General features: G+C 50.3%; 7 protein-coding genes across 7 annotated transcripts; 2 read left to right on the top strand and 5 right to left on the bottom strand.

The window, feature by feature from the left end:
* Positions 1 to 404: 404 nt before the first annotated feature.
* Z518_09739 (uncharacterized protein) lies at positions 405 to 1,387 on the bottom strand (the record flags this gene model as incomplete). The annotated part of the gene is made up of 2 exons (XM_013412356.1): positions 405 to 1,177; positions 1,234 to 1,387. The coding sequence occupies 2 exons, from the start codon at positions 1,385 to 1,387 to the stop codon at positions 405 to 407; spliced, it is 927 nt and encodes a 308-aa protein (XP_013267810.1).
* A 579-nt stretch (positions 1,388 to 1,966) lies between these two features.
* On the top strand, positions 1,967 to 3,364 carry Z518_09740 (uncharacterized protein; the record flags this gene model as incomplete). The annotated part of the gene is made up of 2 exons (XM_013412357.1): positions 1,967 to 2,973; positions 3,040 to 3,364. 2 exons carry the CDS (start codon positions 1,967 to 1,969, stop codon positions 3,362 to 3,364), a joined length of 1,332 nt encoding a protein of 443 aa, XP_013267811.1.
* A 1,881-nt stretch (positions 3,365 to 5,245) lies between these two features.
* Positions 5,246 to 7,613, bottom strand: Z518_09741 (uncharacterized protein; the record flags this gene model as incomplete). Its single annotated transcript, XM_013412358.1, has 2 exons — positions 5,246 to 6,379; positions 6,432 to 7,613. 2 exons carry the CDS (start codon positions 7,611 to 7,613, stop codon positions 5,246 to 5,248), a joined length of 2,316 nt encoding a protein of 771 aa, XP_013267812.1.
* Positions 7,614 to 9,758: 2,145 nt separating this feature from the next.
* Z518_09742 (uncharacterized protein) lies at positions 9,759 to 14,286 on the bottom strand (the record flags this gene model as incomplete). Its single annotated transcript, XM_013412359.1, has 3 exons — positions 9,759 to 10,016; positions 10,070 to 13,681; positions 13,861 to 14,286. 3 exons carry the CDS (start codon positions 14,284 to 14,286, stop codon positions 9,759 to 9,761), a joined length of 4,296 nt encoding a protein of 1,431 aa, XP_013267813.1.
* A 329-nt stretch (positions 14,287 to 14,615) lies between these two features.
* Positions 14,616 to 15,932, top strand: Z518_09743 (uncharacterized protein; the record flags this gene model as incomplete). The annotated part of the gene is made up of 1 exon (XM_013412360.1): positions 14,616 to 15,932. The coding sequence occupies one exon, from the start codon at positions 14,616 to 14,618 to the stop codon at positions 15,930 to 15,932; it is 1,317 nt and encodes a 438-aa protein (XP_013267814.1).
* Positions 15,933 to 15,999: 67 nt separating this feature from the next.
* On the bottom strand, positions 16,000 to 17,236 carry Z518_09744 (dihydroorotase, homodimeric type; the record flags this gene model as incomplete). The annotated part of the gene is made up of 2 exons (XM_013412361.1): positions 16,000 to 16,977; positions 17,102 to 17,236. 2 exons carry the CDS (start codon positions 17,234 to 17,236, stop codon positions 16,000 to 16,002), a joined length of 1,113 nt encoding a protein of 370 aa, XP_013267815.1.
* Positions 17,237 to 17,978: 742 nt separating this feature from the next.
* Positions 17,979 to 18,845, bottom strand: Z518_09745 (uncharacterized protein; the record flags this gene model as incomplete). Its single annotated transcript, XM_013412362.1, has 2 exons — positions 17,979 to 18,685; positions 18,743 to 18,845. The coding sequence occupies 2 exons, from the start codon at positions 18,843 to 18,845 to the stop codon at positions 17,979 to 17,981; spliced, it is 810 nt and encodes a 269-aa protein (XP_013267816.1).
* Between the last annotated feature and the right edge of the window lie 190 nt (positions 18,846 to 19,035).

Consider the following 19,035-nt stretch of genomic DNA (forward strand, 5'->3'; position numbering starts at 1 on the left):
TTGAGGCGCAGTCTGCGAGTGCGAGGGCTCTGATAAGCTCGTTTCGACGGACAGCCCCCGGTGATTGTTACATATCCAATGCGTATGGAAAGAATATGTCTGGTACCTGTTTTCAAAGCTACAGGGGGAGCTGGAGCTCACAGCTTCATCAGCGGGACGCTGAGTGTGGGGAATTCAGCGACGGGCGGTATGTTGTTCATCGAAAAGCCAGTAGCAGCATACGCTATGCCACAAATGTCAGTGGTCCCAACACCTCAGTCTATCGTCCATCATTTTGTGGGGCGAGTACGCGGCCAGGTAGGGGTGATCTCCGAACCCGGTCCCGTAGTGAGGGCCTCGAAGCGATCCCGCTGGCAAAAAGTCCGGAAGGAGATTGTCCTGTCGCCGGGATGTTTAGGTCGTTATCAATGTGGCACAGTATTGGCCACTCCAGTCCTCACATAGTCCCAGTCAATTCCACCCAGGTTTTCTCCCTTTAGACAATTCAGATCTGCGGTGTTGGTCGGTTTCCCTGTCGCGATCCTTCGTGCCATTACCGAGTCTCTGGCTCCAAGAAGCTTCGATCCAGAACCATGCAGCAAACAATCCTCGAACCAGACGTCTTCCTCACGCGTGAACGGGATGCCGATAAGCAGAGTTGCTCGCTCGGCGCGGGCATCACCAGGCTTGTCTTGATGTACTGAGACGACTAATTTCTCAAACAAAATCTTATGTCTTGCATCATCTTGCTTCTGTGCGAAATAGTAGGCTTCCACGAGATTATTGGCAACGAGCAACCGAAAGTATGCCTCCAGTGCTGCTGGATCTTTCAAAGGGGGTGACACAGCAACGTAATAAGCCGTGGCCAAAGAAGAATCGCATTTTGGATGTTGTAGCAGAGCAAGGAGGATATCGTCGGCGAAGGTAGGTGTCAACGAGGGATCGGTCAGGTGCTCTAAGGCACGAGAGAATTGACCGTGGTCGAGCTCCCACAAGCCAGCGACCAGAAGCTGGTATTTCTGGGGAAGGTATGTTCTGCGAGCGAAGTTGGTGTCGGCATTGGGTAGCTGGCGACAATCACGAAGGATGTAGTAGAGGAGGGCCAGTTTCTGTTCGTCTGCAGCGGGCGAGTACACGATCTTGGCCCAGAGGCTGCGTAAGTCTTGATTTGATCGGGGCGGATAGATGTTTCTTGAAGCTGGCAACATTTAGCAATGTGAATCATGAATTGCGGCCCAAGAGACGTTGTCTCACGTCGAGTCAAGCCAATGGATGTCCAGATGCGATCGAAGAATAATTGATCTCCAAACTCCTTGCGATGTTTGATGATGGCTTCGACAGATTTGTGATCGAGAGAGTAGTCGGGCTTGGGCTGGAATACAGCGTCAAAGTCCTGCCAATTGAGCATCGTGAAGATGAAGGGACCACGATGGAATGAGTTGGTTGTTTAAGAGGCAGGACAACGGATTATTCCCCGTCGTGTTTGATGCGAAATCTACCGGCGGAGCGTAAATTCCAAAGAACGCAGTACCCTGCTCCACCGTACCGATCGTGCAGTTCTCGAATTTGATTCAACGTCGTCTCACTGTCGCGTTTCCCATCATCCATCTTCCCGCCCTCCATCCACCTTCTCAAACACGAGCATTGATATTCCAAGGCCTCCAAATCTTCTTGCCATCAGCACTAGGATCTCATTGGACCTCACTACCACCCCCATCTTGAATACGCCGTGGTAACGACTAGGGGAAGATGGAGAAAAGAACCCCGCTTTTCTTTTCTTGGTCTTGAACTTTCCCTTGTCTACCTTCATCAGCCGGATTGATTTCCAATTCCGTGGAACTTTTATCTCCAATGAGATAATAACCGAGGTGTCATGACTCTGTTCCTCCGACTTCATTTATAATATGTGTCGACGTCCCAGTCGAAAGGTAAGTTGTCTCTCTTTGTTGAACTACCACCCTATTTCAATCCAAATTTCAATATCAAAATGGGTTCCGAACGATATCCCCTCCAAAACAAGGGGATCTACCATAACCTTCCCACATTCGACCCATCCATCAAGAATCTCACTGCCATCGTCACCGGCGCCAATGGCATCTCAGGCTTTCATACCATGCGCGTCTTGCTCGGGAGTCCGGAGCGCTGGAGTAAAGTCTATGCTTTATCCCGCCGGCCGCCTCCCCAGCAAATGATGGCTCTACTCCCTGAGGCTCAGCGTGCCCGTGTGCAACATGTTGCCGTGGATTTCCTTGAAGATCCCAAGAAAATTGCCCAAGCCATGGCCGAGGCCAATGTGACTGCCGACTACATCTTCTTCTACTCATACCTCCAACCAAAACCGCCTCCAGGGGCGCCAGCCTGGTCCAACGCCGAGGAACTTGTCAAGGTCAACAGCGGATTACTCGACAACTTCCTCCAGGCACTCACCATTGCGCAAATCACTCCACGACGCTTTCTTCTTCAAACTGGCGCGAAAAATTACGGCGTGCACATTGGCCGCGGACGAACTCCCGCCATCGAATCTGACCCACAACCTGTCCATCTCGAACCCAACTTCTACTACCCACAGGAGAAATCGCTGTTTACATATTGCAAAGCAAATAATACGTCGTGGAACGTCATTCGTCCGGCTTGGATCCTCGGCGCCGTGAACAATGCCCAGATGAATGCTCTACATCCATTCGCTGTCTACGCTGCTGTCCAGGCGAAGAAAGGCGAGCCGTTGTACTTCCCCGGAGATTGGGACACCTGGCAAACCGAGGCCCACCACTCGACTGCCATGTTGACTGGGTATCTCTCTGAATGGGCCGTGCTGGAGGACAAATGTAAGAATGAAGCATTCAATTCACAGGACACGAGCCCCTTGAGCTGGGATCGCTTCTATGAGGAGCTGGCACGCTGGTTCGGTGTGGAGCGAGGCATTCATCCGCCCGAGGAGGATTTGAATAAATTCACAGAGTTCGAGGGGAAGAGTGGCAGCGCTACGCCGATGGGGTAAGTTAGAGACGAGTTATACCCGTTCCGTTTTTCCCCCATGACAAATAACTTACCATCTCTCAGCTACGGACCCCCAACGGTATATCGCAGCTTATTCTCCCTGGTGAAATGGGCCTCAGAACCCGTTAATCAAGAAGCGTGGCAGAGCCTAACGAAGGAATCCGGTGGGCAGTTGACCGACAACCCTTTCAAGGATGTCGAAGCAAATTTCACCTTCGGAGACGCTGCGCTCGCCAGGTTCGGCAGTCTTTCTATGAACAAAGCCCGCAGGCTGGGCTGGACTGGATTTGTTGATACCATGGAGGCGATTTTTGAGATGTACTCTGAAATGGGCGATTTGGGCATGGTGCCCAGAATGAAAGTCGACAAACCTAAGCCGTTGGTGTAGGCAACGAGAGGACAAGGGGGGCTTGAGAGTTGCTGATAAGGGGGCCCCCTGAAGGATCGTATGTATTAGCAAGGCGAGGCTGGGGGGGGGCATCTCCGTCTCTTTGTGACCACATCAACTCTTCCCGTAGCTCAATTGTCCTGCGCCCATGGCTCCAAGCAAGCTTTTTAATCACTTTCTATTTCGCCGACTCTGATCTCTGGACCTCTCTGGATTCACTTCCCCTGTTTCATTATTGGTGGAAGATCAGCTCGATTCTCTCATGCTCGGCCCTCCTGTGCTCGTGATATAGGGTCCAGTAAATTGAACTTTTTCTCCATAGCATATCCACTGTGATGCTCTCCGAGTTGGCTGCTGAGGAAAATTGTCTCCAGGTTGTGTAATACCCTTGTCTTGTCCAGAGCTGCCGGTGTTCTTGATCTCCGGCACCTGCCAATGGCACGGTCTCGATCCAATCTGTAAATCCAAATAGGCGCAGTTTCTTCACGGATTTCAACTTACTGTCCTACCCATTCGCATACAAAACAAGCTGACAGTCAGGAGTATGGTTCGTTCAACTTCAGAAATGTTTCGGAAAGTAGGGGTTGGTGCTATGTTGGCCACCTAGCCAGGAGAGGATGGTCCACTGCAACGAATTATGCCATCTGTGTCTCCTCTGGTTCCCACTTTGAAAAGATTCACGCGGTGTTCAAGATGACGGATGCTGGCGGTTTTACTGCGGTCCGTAGCAGACAACATGCGGAAATATTCCCCTGATGTGGTGGTATCGTATCGAAGACAGAAGATGGTTGACTAGAAGAAGTAAGAAGCCCATTCCTCGTTGATCTGAGGGACGGCCTTCAACATTTTCCACACGAGAATTCTATCGTCAGATGGTACTCTAAGAAATCCGCGCTGTCGTTGCGATTGTTCACTGGCATTTGACTCGGCGGCATGAGAGTAGCAGTGTCAGGAGTCCGCACGACCCCAAGACTGGGCGAGTCCGTCTCCCCCGTTTTGGGCAAGGAAAGGCTCCAAAACAAAGGTGGAAGAGGCTTGTCGCGACGAACTATGAAGTGTACTAGTTCAGAGAAGCCGTAGAAGGGCGTTGGTGGTGTTTTCGTGTTTGGGTTGTGGCAACGAGGTCAGTGGACAGTGAACGATGACGGAGGTCGAAGTGGGACGATGTGCGTGTGCAAACCAGGCCCAGACCACATAGGCACACCTACACACGATACATCACAAAGGGAAACTGCACTGGAGACGACAAAAAGTACGTGCTGGACGTTGTTGTATCAGTTTGATCGAATTCATCTTATCTCAATCAGGTAGAAATGTACACAAAGCGAAAACGCCGCACCAATGCCCAATTTATCATCCATGGGCTTGTCCACCCATAACCATGAAAAGGTGTATCGAATGCTCCGAACCAGCGATCAATGTACTGTACCTTGATGACCCATTCTCAGCCTGCAACAAAGTCCCTGGTCGATATTTGACTCCCTCGTTGAGCATCTGAAAATTGGTAATCTTATCCTCCATTGTATCAGCAAGCTGATAGATCATCGAAACAACCAAACGCAAGAGATGCACGGATGCAAAAATTTCATGTCTCATCACATCAGCCTTTTCTTTCCACTTCTTTTTGTGGTTGTTTTTTTCCTTTTCCCCTCCCCTCTCTTTCCACTCCTGTTGCCAGGATAGATCCCAACACTTGGATTTTCTTCATCTATACGGACTAGTAGTTCGATCAAACTCCCTTCCGTACTCCCTCCACCAATCTCGATCCCAGTATCCACTTTCTTGCTGCTTCTCGCTCATCTCTATTCGTCCACGACGATCTTGACTCGGAGTATGAGTGTGTTGATCATGCATTTCATCTTGCGCCGGATCCGAGTGTAGTCAATCATAGCCTGCACCTCGTTGCCAGGGGCTGGCATTGTTTTGTTGTCGGAATCCTTGCTGTGGAGGGTATCCACCATGAGCGGATCGTGGCGGTCCATATCCGTTGCTGAGATTGCTCATACTTCTGTCATATGATTGTGAGTTTGGTGCGGTTGTTGGTCGTCCACCATAGCCATAGTCACCATTTGAATTGTAACCTTGGTTATACATTTGTCGTTGTTCATAGGATTGTGGAGGACCACGTCTTCCGTTATTTTCGCCAGGATAGAGTGGTGTATGATCCTGTTGGTACATGCTTTGCGTCTGAGACATTGGTCGTTGCGACATATCAGACTGATGTTTCAGAGATCCGCTGGAGAAGGAAGCGTCGTCATCATAACCCTTGTCTTTGATGTACGAAAGCCGGCCATCGCCTCTTGCAGTGGCACCTAATGCATCAAGCTCGGTGGTCAGAGCAGCTTGAGACTTGATAAAGCTTCCTCGGTCATCGCGCATTGGCTGATATCTCACCTCCGGGTTCTTGGAAGCGATTGCATAGATGGAGGCAATGAGAACCAGAATCAACAAGACAGCGGCGAAGACAACATTGTAGAAGGCAAAGATGACGCCCATGACACCCGAAACCATCTCTGGTTGTCCAAACGCATCCGAGAAGACAAGTAAGAAGATGGCGTTAAGGAAGTTGACCGCGGCGATGGAGATGTTGAAAATGTTGGTCTTCTTGTCCATGTAGGGTCGGAGAACACTGATACCGATCAAAGCAACAGCCTCCACAATCAGCAGCCCGACAGCTTGGGCCACAGGTGATTTCTGAGCAAAGGCAATGAAGATGGCCTTAGCCAAGATGTAGGCTAGTAACGGCACAACAAAATAGTAGGCGGTGGCGCGATACTGCACGTAGAGGAAACCCCATTTGTTGAGGCACTCTGGGTCGGAGTAGAGAATGTAGGCAGGGTTCTTGTGCATGGCGACCGACTTCTTTGCAAGTTGGATGACTTTGAATGAAGCCCAACCCAAAGCAGCCGCCATTGAAATGAAAACGATCAAAGCGAGAACGACTTCGGCAACCGAGTCTCTTTCTACCAGTTCCCATAGGCAGAGAATGGACATTTGAACGAAGCCGAGGAGAACCTGCGTTGGTTAGAAATAAGCGGCCCTGAATAGAGAGGCGTGGAGGACTTACCAATCGGAACAAAATACCCTTGATGACAATCTTCCAGCCATTTCGGAACTCGAGGAATTTGTCAGATTTCATCCAGCCGGCTTTAGCGCAACCATCCAACACCACCTTGGTCAAAGCAACCAAGATAGCAACGAGGAACAGGACGAAGATGAAGAAGATCAGGCCAGTCATGAATATGTTGGTCTGCTCAATTCCGGCCCGAAAACCGACTCTATCGATTCCGCGAACGACTTTGACATTCTCGGCTGTGGTAGAAGTGGTGGCCGAGGCATCCTGGCGCTTCGCCAGAGCTCGAATGCCCTGCGTGGCATAGGCCGTCATTACCTGGAGAGAGCGCTTGATGGCGCGTTTTTGGACTTGAACGGAGAAGGTGCTCAAAGTCGAAAGGTAGGTAGTAGGGGTACCACCAGTTGCTCGTTGATACCAGGTGGCGATGGATTGAAGGAATTCGACTCGGATAATACCCATGCTCCACTGGAAGTTTTGGGTCCAAGACTGAACAATGGGAGGCATGGTGACAGAAGTCATTCCAATGATAGCTTGAGCTTGGAAAAAGCCGAACAGCGATACGGCGTTAGCAGCAACGTGAGCGGCCGTATTTGGATGACCAAGACCAGAGGTTACTCCTGCCGCCATCAGACCGAGACCAGCAATGACAGCGGTCGACCAGCCTACGGCAGGATGGTAGACGCTCTTGGTATTGGAAAGATCTGCCTCCATGCACGCAATCACTTCATTTGTGTCGGTAGAAGTGACATAGACTCGGACAACACCATCAAGATCAGGGACGCTGTATGCAATTCCAGGCACTTGTTTCGCCACATCATCCGGGACGTCGATGTTTGTTTCGATGTTGATTTGGCCGGTTTGCATGGGGCAGAATCCGGCGAGGTCCATTTCACAAGGGTTCAGTGTCTGATTAAGAATCGTGAATCCATATGCAATTACTTCCAGCTGTGCCGTGACATTTCCAACTAGCGAAGAAACACCATTAATTTTGACCCCAATGCTGTTGTTCGCCGGCGTGTAGGCGACATTGAACAAAGTGGCTGTGAAGTTGGAGCCGCTCTTGCAGGAGTTGAGGGAATTGGACTCGATTATGTTTTCGGCGAAGGTGAGAGGTGAGAGGGAGATGGCGACGAGGAGGGAGAGGAGGTACGAGAACGAGGTTTGCGGTCGCATCTTGAATATCTGTGGTTTGCGATGGACGCGAGGTGTAAAAAGGGGGGGTGGTGTGGCAATGCAGCACACGACGCCAACCAGGGCGAGCACGGCTTCAGCAGGTCGACAGTCAATGTATAAAAGGCGAATATGAAATCTGATGGGGGAGCAGACTCTCGTTGCTAAGTTATTGGGATGTGGTCGTCAATTGTGTCATTGACTCTTGAAATTAAGGACGTTGCAACCGGATTGGAACGAGTGGCAAGACCAAGACAGCAACGGAAAACGATGGTCGTGGTCGATTGATAAGACGATATTGGTGACAGAGGGCCGTGACAAAGTCGAGGTTGAGGACAATAGCGAACGTAAAGTGAGAGAACGAGGGTGAATTGAGGGATGGATTGGAGTCGTAGACAGGGTCAGTGGGTGAGTTTGGTGACGGGGCTGGAACAGAGAAGATGCAGGATTTGAGGGAGGAGGCTTGCCGGGCTCCTTGACTGGGGGATCACCTGGCGTTGTGGACAGTGCCGGTGGGACGCCAACGTTACTCTCCAGGGAGCCAGGCCGACTTTTTGTTGGTGGACACGGGATGGGGGGCGATCTGGTACCTTGGAGGCCGTATGGTTGGCGGGCAAGTGAGGAAGATGGGAAGGCCAGGGGGTTGGGCCTTGGTGGTGATGGTGAATCGGTGATGGTTGGACATGAATTGGAGCTATTATCCGGAAAAAGAGCGCAGCCAGATGCTGCCAAGCGAGATCATTAGCGCTAGACCTCTTGGAGCTAAATTCCAACCACCCCCTGACAAGAAACCCTCAAGATCCCTTCAACGCAGCCAAATCTGTCGCTCGCTTTGACGCGCGGCGAGGCGCAGCACCCAAAACATCCAACCCTCTGGAAATTGCTGTCCCAGGCCACCATCCTTCCAGCCTACTAGCTTCCCCTTTGCCAGTGTTCGCAAGGCTACTCGTCCTCATCTGGCCCACTGGTTTCCAAGCTCGGAAGTCTCTGCTGCCGAAGACGGACCAGACAATGGCTGTTGCAAAACGTCGCGTCTCTACCAGCTCGTCTACGTTGTTGACTACAACTACTTCAGATGTACCGGCTACGTAATATCCGGGAGCAAAAGAGGAGGGATGTTGTCAATACTCAATGTTCGATGAACATCGCTTTCCATTTCAAAACAACTGAGAACTCCAGAGGAATGTCGACTCCCATCCAACTTGATTTCCCTGCCCCTCGCCCTCTCTTGGGTCACGGGCCCGCTGCCACGAGACCCTCGGAAATCCGGAGTCAGAACATCACTACACTGGATTTGTCAATGTTTGATTGACCCCGTGCGTTCCATCGTGGCCGCCTCCAACGTCATCGTGTCTCAGGCGGTCGGCGCTGAAAAATGCCAAACATCTGCACTCCTCGATTCAAGAACCGTTTCAATGTGTGTTTCATGAGAACCTTCTGTCTTCAAAATCTACAAAAGTCCTTCACATTCCCGCCTCGCATTGTTCCACCCGAGATGCTAGCTCTATCTTCAGGTTTTCCAAAGATTAGATCGAGATCTACCCTGCTTTGTTTGCCGAGCACTCTCCACCGATCACATGGGTCTGGACTTTGATTGAAGCGATCTAGCTGCTATGCAATGAAAGAAGGCGTATGGGGTATTACTGGTTTACTGTCGCATCAGCACTTGCGCTCTTTTCATAGTCAATCTTCCTAATGCGAAGCCATCGTTCTGGTGGCTCTCGATTCAAAAACAGTTCCCTCATCTCACTGATCTACTTCGAAGACTCCTATCAAGGTTTTTTGTGCTGCTGTCTCCTGCTCTCTGCGATCTCTCACTTACCTCCTCACTTTGGACGATGTCCCCACGCACCATGCGCAGATACTTCGTTGCCGGCTCAATCAATTCTATGTTCTCCGTACTCTCCTTCAGTATTTGTAGCAATATTGCGACCTAAACCTTATTGTTGAGGTCCGGGCGAGTCCGAAATGCTTGACGCTGGCCACCTTCGGCTGACAACCGGCTCATGGCGGTTTTTGACCGCACGCTGAACATAGATGCAATGGGGCATACTGTGGATCGAGCCAAAATTGAACGCTGCATCTCCGTTGAAATGCTTTGTCCAAGAGGGATTCTGACCTGTTTCAACGACCGGGGATGTACCTCCATCAGTTTCGGCGACCTTTGGGACAGGATTTCAACGGACTGAATTTCAATGGATTGGATTTCAGGGGATTGGATTTCACTCTATCTTGAACTGCCTGTTGGGGTTGGGCCTCCCAGTCTTCATTCTCTGTGCTCTCGTCATCTTCAGACGCTCCTTTCGGCTGTTCATAGTCTGGATCGAACTTTTTGGGTCCTCTTTTGCCTTTGGTTGCCAAATCTCTGTCTACCTTCTCACCGTCGCCAACACCGTAGTCCACGTTCTGTCACAGTCAGTCTTTCATATCCCGAATGGCACATCTAGCGAGTCGCCTACCTGACGTTTGCGCTTGCCCCTACCAAAGGTATCTGCCTCTCTGGCTTGTTCCTCCTCATATTCGCGTTCCCGCTCCTGGAGAATCTTGTCCCACACTCCAGGATTGAGTGTATTGGCTCCTGTACCGTCAGGCAAGTCCTCCCCCAATGACGCTTTGTCATTAGCCCAAATCCGGGCAAGACTGAATTGGGATTCGGCCGATTTGGCTTCACTCGCACTGGTGTCTTCGATTTGTGACCGATCCAACAAGCGGTCAACCGATGCCGAGTCGTAATGAATGTCGTCAGTGCTAGAGTCATCCTCGAAAAGTGTTTGAGCTCCATGACGAAGGATAGACTCCAGGTCCTCACCAGCATCATCCCCCTTGTCCATTCTTTCGATAAGGACATGGTCCAAAGCCATCTTCTTTCGGCCGAGTTGCATGATTTTCTCTTCGGCACTGTTTCTAGTCATCAATTGAAATACGACAACCTTCTGCTTCTGACCAATTCGATGGGCTCGCGACAATGCCTGGATGTCCTGGTGAGGGTTGAAGTCTGGGTCGAGAATAATGACGGTATCAGCGGTGGCAAGATTGATCCCTACACCTCCTGCCCGGGTCGAAAGTAAAAAAGCAAAATAAGGTGAATCAGGAGCGTTGAACTCATCGATTCGTTTCTGTTTCTCCATCGCAGAAATGTTGCCGTCAAGTCGACGATGTCGAAAACCGAGTCCATCTAGGAAATCTTCAATGATATCCAAGTTACCCAAGAACTGGCTGAACATGAGGACTCGATGGCCACGTTCTTGAAGCTTGGGAAGCATTATTGAGAGCAACTGCAGCTTTCCTGAGGCTTCGACTAAGGTCTGATGAGATACGGCACTCTCAACCGATTTTTCTTCAATCTCGCTACTGTAGACAAAGGGATGGCACAGAGTCTTTCGAAGTTGCATGAGGATGTTGTTCAGGCTGACTCGCTCCCTTGCTAAAAGGTTACCATCTCGAACAAAGATGGATCTCATTAGCTGAGGGTTCATCGCCAAAATTGACTTGTACAACTTCTTTTGGACAGTTGACATGCGGACAGGTACAATGATTTGAGCCATTGGCGGTAGAAATGTCAATACTTGGGCCTTGGTGCGCCGAAGAAAGAACTTGCGTAGCATTTCATGCAGTTCGGGCACGTTCTCTTGGGTTAGATTGGCATACTTCGCTTCGAGTTCAGCTGCATTCATGCTTTTGTCAAGGAACTGCAGAAGATTGAAAAGTTCGCGAGCATTGTTCTGTAGTGGAGTCCCCGTCAATAGCACCTTGAACAGAAATTTGAACTTGGATAAATTTTCATATATCTGAGTGCGATCGCTTTTCAATCGCTGGCCTTCGTCGACAATGAGACCTTGCCAGGGCACTTTCAGGAGGCTCTGCCGAGTTTGGTCGTCGCCAATCGATTCATAGGACGCAATGACAACGTGAGCTTGAATATCAGTCACTTCGGATTTATGCTTCTTCGGCTGTCGATGCTGGTCTCCGTCTTTGGAAGCGGGAAACAACTCATAGTCATGGGTAAGTCTCCTCGCAGTCGAAGAGCCATAATATGTCACAGCTCTGAGAAACGGTGCCCATCTCTTGATCTCACGCCTCCAATTGGGACAGGTTGAGTTAGGGACAACCACTAGGAAGGGCCAACATTTGTGATCTTGAACTAGTGCGGCAAAGAACGCAATAATCTGAATCGTCTTGCCCAATCCCATCTCATCGGCCAAAATAACATTCTGGTTTGTCGACCACTGAAACAGGAGCCAGTTTAACCCTTCCATTTGGTACATCATCATTTTGTCCTTGCCAGTCATGCTCGATGGCTGTTCCTTCTTCATGAGTGTCGATTGGAAGTCTTGTTTCCGAACCCGCTGCAAGTGGCGCTTTAGCTGTGCCTGAGGCGGTATAGAAAGGTGTAATTTCATCACATAATCTTCGTATGCCGCTTTGAAGTCATTCCAACGACCAGCATCAGCGTAGGCGGGTGGCTTTTCCCAGATTGCATCTTCATAGCCGAGACCTTTGTATTTGACGAAGGCTGAATCGACCTCCCTCACACGGGCAAGATCAATCTCCTTTGTGCTGTTTCGGATGACACTTGAGTAGCGCACATCGAAAACAATGTCTACACGGAAGACGTCCTCCGGAATGGCATCTTCTGTCGTCATCTTTGGGAGCAGATTTTCTGGCTTCTTGACGAACGCCGAACGTGTTGTTCCTGCTGCAATACCCCAAACCCATGTTCCGGGCATCCAGGTCGTACGAAAGTAAGACTGCGCTCTCCATTTCACCAAATACTCTTTCTCTTCTTCCTGCATCTCGTTGACAGGAGTTCCAGGTACGTACGCCTCGAGGTCCACGGGACGCCAGGCAACCAGAGTATCAATCTGACTCTGGTTCTCTATGCAATTTTTACAGAGCCAAGATCGATGATAATGGTCGAAGCGGGCTTGTGAAAGTTGCACTTCACCGAGCATCTCCTCTTCTTCCTCATCCTCGAGATTAGAATGAGCAGTCTTGCGCGCTGGAAGATGATACATGTGCCAAGCTCGCGCACACTGTGAACATCGGAACATCACATTGGCAGTGTTGTTGATCATTTTCGCTTCAACAATCGTGATTGGATCCTTTCCACCATTTTCTTCTCTCCGAAGCTGTTCTTGACGTGGAGTCAGACGGCTGCGAAGTGGCTTCGATAGCTCGCCGTGTTCACTACATCCGACGCAAAGACCATGGTGAGGCGCCGACTTGTCTCGTTCGTGAGCAAGTCCGATGCAACGCCTACATTGCAGAACGAAGAGATTTTCGCCAACTTTGGTCACTAGGTGGTCTCGCGTGCCTCTGAATCCCAGACAGGATTTGTGGTAAGAGTTTGTGCATCCTTGACAAAAGACCAAGGGACCTTTTCCTGGGTCGTCTCCTTTGAAATAGCAGGTGTCACATTCCTGTCGATGTCGTTTACGAAAAGGATCATTGTCAGGAAGTGGAGCAAAGTACTCTTTGGTGCCGATGATCTTCGGGCCGGTCTTCTCCTCCTCATAGCTCGGGATCTCGTCCTCCTGGCGCACTCGCATGTCGCGTCTTGGCTTGGCCATTGTTCTTCCTGAACGTCGGGTGGCAATTTCAGATGCAGGAGAAGAGCTTAAGGCTCTCGGCCTGAGTTTTCGTAGCCGCGCTGAATCTCTTGTAGGTCGGAGCGTAGGTATGCGCGGCCTTCTTCCTCTCTGTCGTACATCAAAGTCATCGTCAAGGCCAAGAAACTCTTGCTTGAAGGAGGCTGACTTGCGCTTCCTAGTAAGACGCGCTGACCGCCTTCCCTGAACCTGGAGTACATCTGAGATATCATCTTCCTCGAGTCCAGATGACATCCCCATTGCTTCGTGCTCTGAGGCGTCGCTGTCTTCGATCCTCTCACCTTTTTGACGGGAGGCAGTATCATCCTCAGAGCCCGATATGGAGATATTACTCCAATCTACCATGCCTGATACAGATACCTTATGCGAGGTTCGTCTGCGCTCCCTTGACATTGATTTTTTTTTGAAATCCCGCAATGCTTGTGCGCCATTGTCAAGATCACATAGCTCACGTTCAGAAACCTGAATAGAAGACATGTTTAGCAATCAAAAAAATGCGATGTGGGACTGGGTCCAGGGTCCAAGTTATAGGATGTGAAAAGAAGCGACAGGTATCCAAGCGTTTATCAGAAGTCGAAGTTAAAATGAATCCAAACCAAAGCAATGATCGCGAGTAAATGATTGAGAGAAGGACCACTCACAAAGTCTCTTTCCCCGCTCCCAAGTTCAACAACGTATCGGTTGTTCTGAAGCTGAGACAGTACCTTCTCTGCTGAGAAGTGTCCAGGGAGACATTCGTACTCGTCCTTTTCTTCTTCCGACAGCTTGGGTACGTCGACATAGAGGTCTTGTTTCAGGTGAGGAATAGCTATTGCCACAGAGTTACCCTGCTTGTCCCAAGATGATTCTCTTGAACAGACCGTTTCGCCCCTGTCGACCCTATTGGTAACATTTCCTTCATCGTGCACGATGTCACTTCCGTTGTTCGAACCATCCCAGCCCGAGAAGTCGCTTCTCTGGTCCAGAGAATCCGATTGCTGACTAGACGTTGTTTCAACTGCTTCCATAGGTTCTTTGAGCTTCTCGGGCGCTTTGCCCATCCAGGCAGAGAGATCGATACCGTCCATGTTGTTACCCTACTTTTCGGCACATGACGGAGTGTCGCGGGGGTAGAAGTGAGATAATGATTGTTGAATTGTCGGGGAGATTTAACGGTTCAACATCGCTTCATGGGCATAAAGGCGTTTCTGCAACGAAGAGACTGGCAGGTTTCTCTGTACCAAAACGCGGTCTTGTCAATGTTTGCGAGACCAGAAGTGGTCGAGGCTGCGGGGGCAGAAATGCGCCCCAAGGAAAGATCTAAATTTCTCCAATTTTAATTTCCCTTTCCTTTCCTCCCCTCAAAGTACTTTCCATTGACTATAGCAGCAAAACCTACTACCAAATCAATCTATGGATGCTGTCCTCCACTCTCCATGTCCTGCGAAGTGGTCTGGCCGTCCCGAATCCACGTTGGTTCTATTCTACCCGGACCATATCCTTGACAGGGGCGATTGAAAAAGGGATCAGAGAGGGCCAGTACAGCGCAAGCAAGCACGAAAGCCGCTACACAGACCATCGAAACAGGAAGCACACAGTAGGAGGCCTAACCCGAACAGATTTCGGTAACAAAGCACGTTATTTACCAGAACAAAGGAGGCGCGGAACAGCCCAAACCAAAGAAGATGCCACACCCGAGCAGTTCGAGGGTCAGATGCCGGCACCAGCATCTATTCCCTACACAACAGCAAGCTCCGAATTCATATACGGGACATTTTCTGTCCTGGCTGCCCTAAAAGCCAACCGCCGCAAGGCCTACAAGCTATACCGACTCCAGTCCCAGACGGAAACCTCTATGGGAAGAGAGGACAAAGAGACCGGAGAAAAATGCCTACGGTATAATAATGACGTTCAGAAGGAAATCTACCGAATTGCCAAAGATACAGGGGTGGAGGTGAAGAATATATGGGGAAGTGAGTGGGACAAATCTCTAGCCAAAGTGACAGGCGGACGACCACATAATGGTTTGGTCCTGGAAGCTTCTCCACTGCCCAGACTCCCCGTCACCAGCCTGTCAGCCGTGAAATACTCATCAGACGACGTTGTTGCGACTCTGGGATGGGCATCACGGGAAGAGCAGGAGCTCAATAGTGTCTTTGAGATATCTGAAGGCACTGCACTTATTCCTTCTTCCCGACCGTGTTACCGCTATCCCTTCATGCTGCTGCTTGACTGCATTACCGATACCGGCAATTTCGGTGCCATCGTGCGGTCTGCTTGGTTTCTGGGGGTCGACGCAGTACTTGTTCCCGAACACGGGACAGCTTCCGTTTCAGCCAACACTCTGAAAGCCTCAAGCGGAGCGCTTGAGTACCTGCCCATTCTTTCCGTGAAGAACGAAAGAGAATTCGTCAAGAAGTCGCGAAAGCAAGGCTGGAAGTTCTTTGCCTCTGTTGCACCTGATATGGATCAGAGCCAAAAAGTTTTAGGGCGCAATAGTAGTCCATTGGTGGATGTCGAAGGAGCGTTGTTGAAATATCCGTGTGTACTCGTCCTGGGCAACGAAGCTACCGGTATTCGACCATTTATGAGAAATCTTGTGGATGGCATGGCCGGAATCCCGAACGCAAGACCAGAGGTTCGGGAAATTGATAGTCTCAATGTCAGCGTAGCTGCGGCGTTGATGACTCAGAGGTTTTTTGCTTCGGCTCCTGCAGGTGCTACCCAGACCTGATCACGCTACCGAATGGAATCGCCTTCGACACACATCGTACCCAGCAGGCAGGCTCAGGATGTCAAGGTCATTTATCAGAAAGCCACTCAAGAGAGTAAATGGGACAATTTCTCCTGAAAGGGACAACGACCTCTTTTGTCGATGAGTCTGCTCCACCTCCTCCCACGGCTAGCTCGGACATTACTTTCTCCTCTTTAGCGGATATTTTGATTTTGGCACCACTGGCTTCAACTCGGTAAAAAGTTCGACCGAATTCGCCCAGGAAACCTTCAAGGACAACCTTGGCCACTTCGCTCTTGTCAATAGCTCCCTTGATCACGGCATCTTCGAAAGCCTCGAGCACCAATTGTGTCGCGTACGGCTGTGTAAATACTCCAGCCGCACATTTTCCCGTCTCATACACCCCCATCCCTCCCTTCTTTGCTCTCCATGGATGAGGTGCGGAATCCGTACCGAGGAAGAACTTGGGACTCCCGCTGGTTGCAGCCTTCAGCAAAGCCACACGGTCACGGGGAAGCTTGGCGACTGGTTTACAAAAGTTGATCGGATCGCCGGCCCAGTCATCAACAATGAGAAAGAGGTGATGTGCCGTGATGGTGCCTACGACGTTGGGGCCGCATTTCTTCACAGCTTCGACGGCAATGGCCGTGGTGCAGTGTTCAAGGACGATGCGCAATCGGGGAAATCGGTCGTGTAGATCGAGTAGTGTGGGCAGAAAAGCCTCCTCAGCGTTCAGCACTGTGATATCCTGCCCAGGCGGCGCCTCACCGTGTAGGTTCAAAACCAAATCCTCTTCTTCCATAGCCTTGAACACTGGGTAGAACTGCTCGTAGTCGACGACACCAGAAGCTGAGTTGGTAGTTACGCCGGCCGGATAGGATTTGATGCCCAAAAGACCCGCCTTCTTCGCCTGCCTGATCGTATCCGGCGTAATGGACGGATGCAGATAGAGAGACATCAGACAAGTTACGTCCGTGTACTTCGCAATGGCCGCCTTGTACGCCAGAGCATGCTCGACAGTGGTGATAGGAGGGACGAGATTCGGCTATGCGAAGAAATGATAAGGACTATATTAGCAATTTCGTGCTGCTTCATATTCAAGACATAGTGCATATACAGAATGACGACTGAGATCTACAGAGTAATGTATGGCAGACAGAAGAGCTCACCATCACAAAGACAGTCTCGACACCGCCCTGTCTGATTGTCGGAGCTACGGCTTCCAACATGGCACCTTCACGGAGATGGACATGGAAGTCCGCCGAGGCAGGGAGAACGAGTCCGTCAAAGAGTCGAGAGGCCATTTTGGTACAAAGCTTTTGAGAAAACAGGTGCAAGAGGTAAAAAAAAGGTATGACTGCATCGCCGTAGCAGTAAATGAACGGATATCTCTGATTGGCCCGGCCTGCTCGCAAAGCCCCCACCCCAGCCTTCTCCTCTTCAGGCCCTCAGGGCAGGGCTGAGAATTACTACTGTAACCCTGTTCGAGTCGACATTTCTCGGCTACCCCGAGACAGGGAATCCACTTTCATCAATTCTTATAAAGATCGAAGACTATATTTTGTAAAATTTGCTTCTATTTATGGTTTCCTCACGGTCATGTTGCATAGTACACATACCAGATTAGAATTCCCAGATGAGAAGCCTTTCCAACTTTCCAGCAGACTTCCAAATCGCTCATCCATTTGTCCACTATTCTTCCCTCCACGATACCCAACCATTAAGGCAACCTCAATCCTCGTAGTATTTGCAATTTTGAGTGTGAACTTTGTGGACCTGTATCCAGCTATTTACCGATCATGCATGTGATGTGAATGAATTTTCCAGGAAACCATGTCTCGTTGCCTTCCGCCGTAAAATGCCCGGTTGTAAATTCGTGTCTATATTCAAAACGCCGTTGCCGTTGATTCGTCCGTGGTCGCCGATGCTTTTCGTGCGCATAAACGAATTCCATCAACCGTTCGCTCAAATCTCAACGTCGTTCACGTATTCTTAATCCTGTTATAATTGGGTCAGCGCATGACTCGGCAGCTTGAAGGAAGTCCTTCATACCTCCTCGGTGAGTCGATCCAATAATTGAATACTCAATATCATCACCAGCAAGCCGAGGGTCACAACGACCAGGAGGCCAAAGCCAAACCAACCCAAAACCATTGCGGCTGTTCCGACTCCCGATTTGACACTGCCATTTCCCAGATCTTGTGCCACCGTACTCGCTGCTACAGCTGCGGTATGCTGCCACATCACTGACACCAGCACAAATACCGATGAAATAAAAATTGTAGCCAACGCCACTTGCGACACAGCCCTTGAAGGAAACGGTCGGACCTCATGCTCGGAGCCATCAGGACCCGTGCTAGTGTGCCAACCAGGAAATGTTGCCAACAGCAGGAAGGTGAGGAAGGCAAGGACGACGGCGATGATGAGGAGGTATGGGAACACGATGGCATTCTTGAAGGTGCTGGCAACCCAGATCAGATTAAGCGGATCTTGGTCAATGCTGACTAGATCGGCCAGCGCGGTCGAGTTCTGATTGCACATCCACGCACCACTGTCCACGCGGACACAAATTCCAAAATATCCCACCCTGACATTGAGATCTGCGTTGCCGACAATGTTTGCAATGGCTGTACTGACTGAAGGATCGACCTGGACAGGGCTGAACACAGGAGGGTATTGCTGGTAGTACAGTGAGATGAGGTATATGTCCGGAATTAGCGGGGATGTGGAAGAGCAGCCTGCCAGGAGAAGGGCTAGAAGACTTAAGTCAGTCTGTGGGTTTCTCCACGGGTTAATTGGGATACACTCACATAATAAGATGATTGCAATGGCTATGAAGATCATAAGGACATGATGGTATCCTATGATTGGGACAAATCTCCTCCATCCTGTTGTGAACCTTGGGCCTGCCATTTTTTCTGTTCCCGGTGGCTCTGACCTCGACCACCTAGTTGTCTTTGTTTAATGGTTGCCGTCCGTGCGGACGGACGACGGTGTTGAGGCTCAGCACGGGCAAGAAGTTGGCCCTGAGCCCGATCACGAGGTGGTCTGGGCAAAATCGATGGAAGGATCAGGAGCACGTATCGATCTGTGAAGATGACCT

Source organism: Rhinocladiella mackenziei, assembly GCF_000835555.1.
Source record: "Rhinocladiella mackenziei CBS 650.93 unplaced genomic scaffold supercont1.8, whole genome shotgun sequence".
Lineage (NCBI taxonomy): Eukaryota > Fungi > Ascomycota > Eurotiomycetes > Chaetothyriales > Herpotrichiellaceae > Rhinocladiella > Rhinocladiella mackenziei.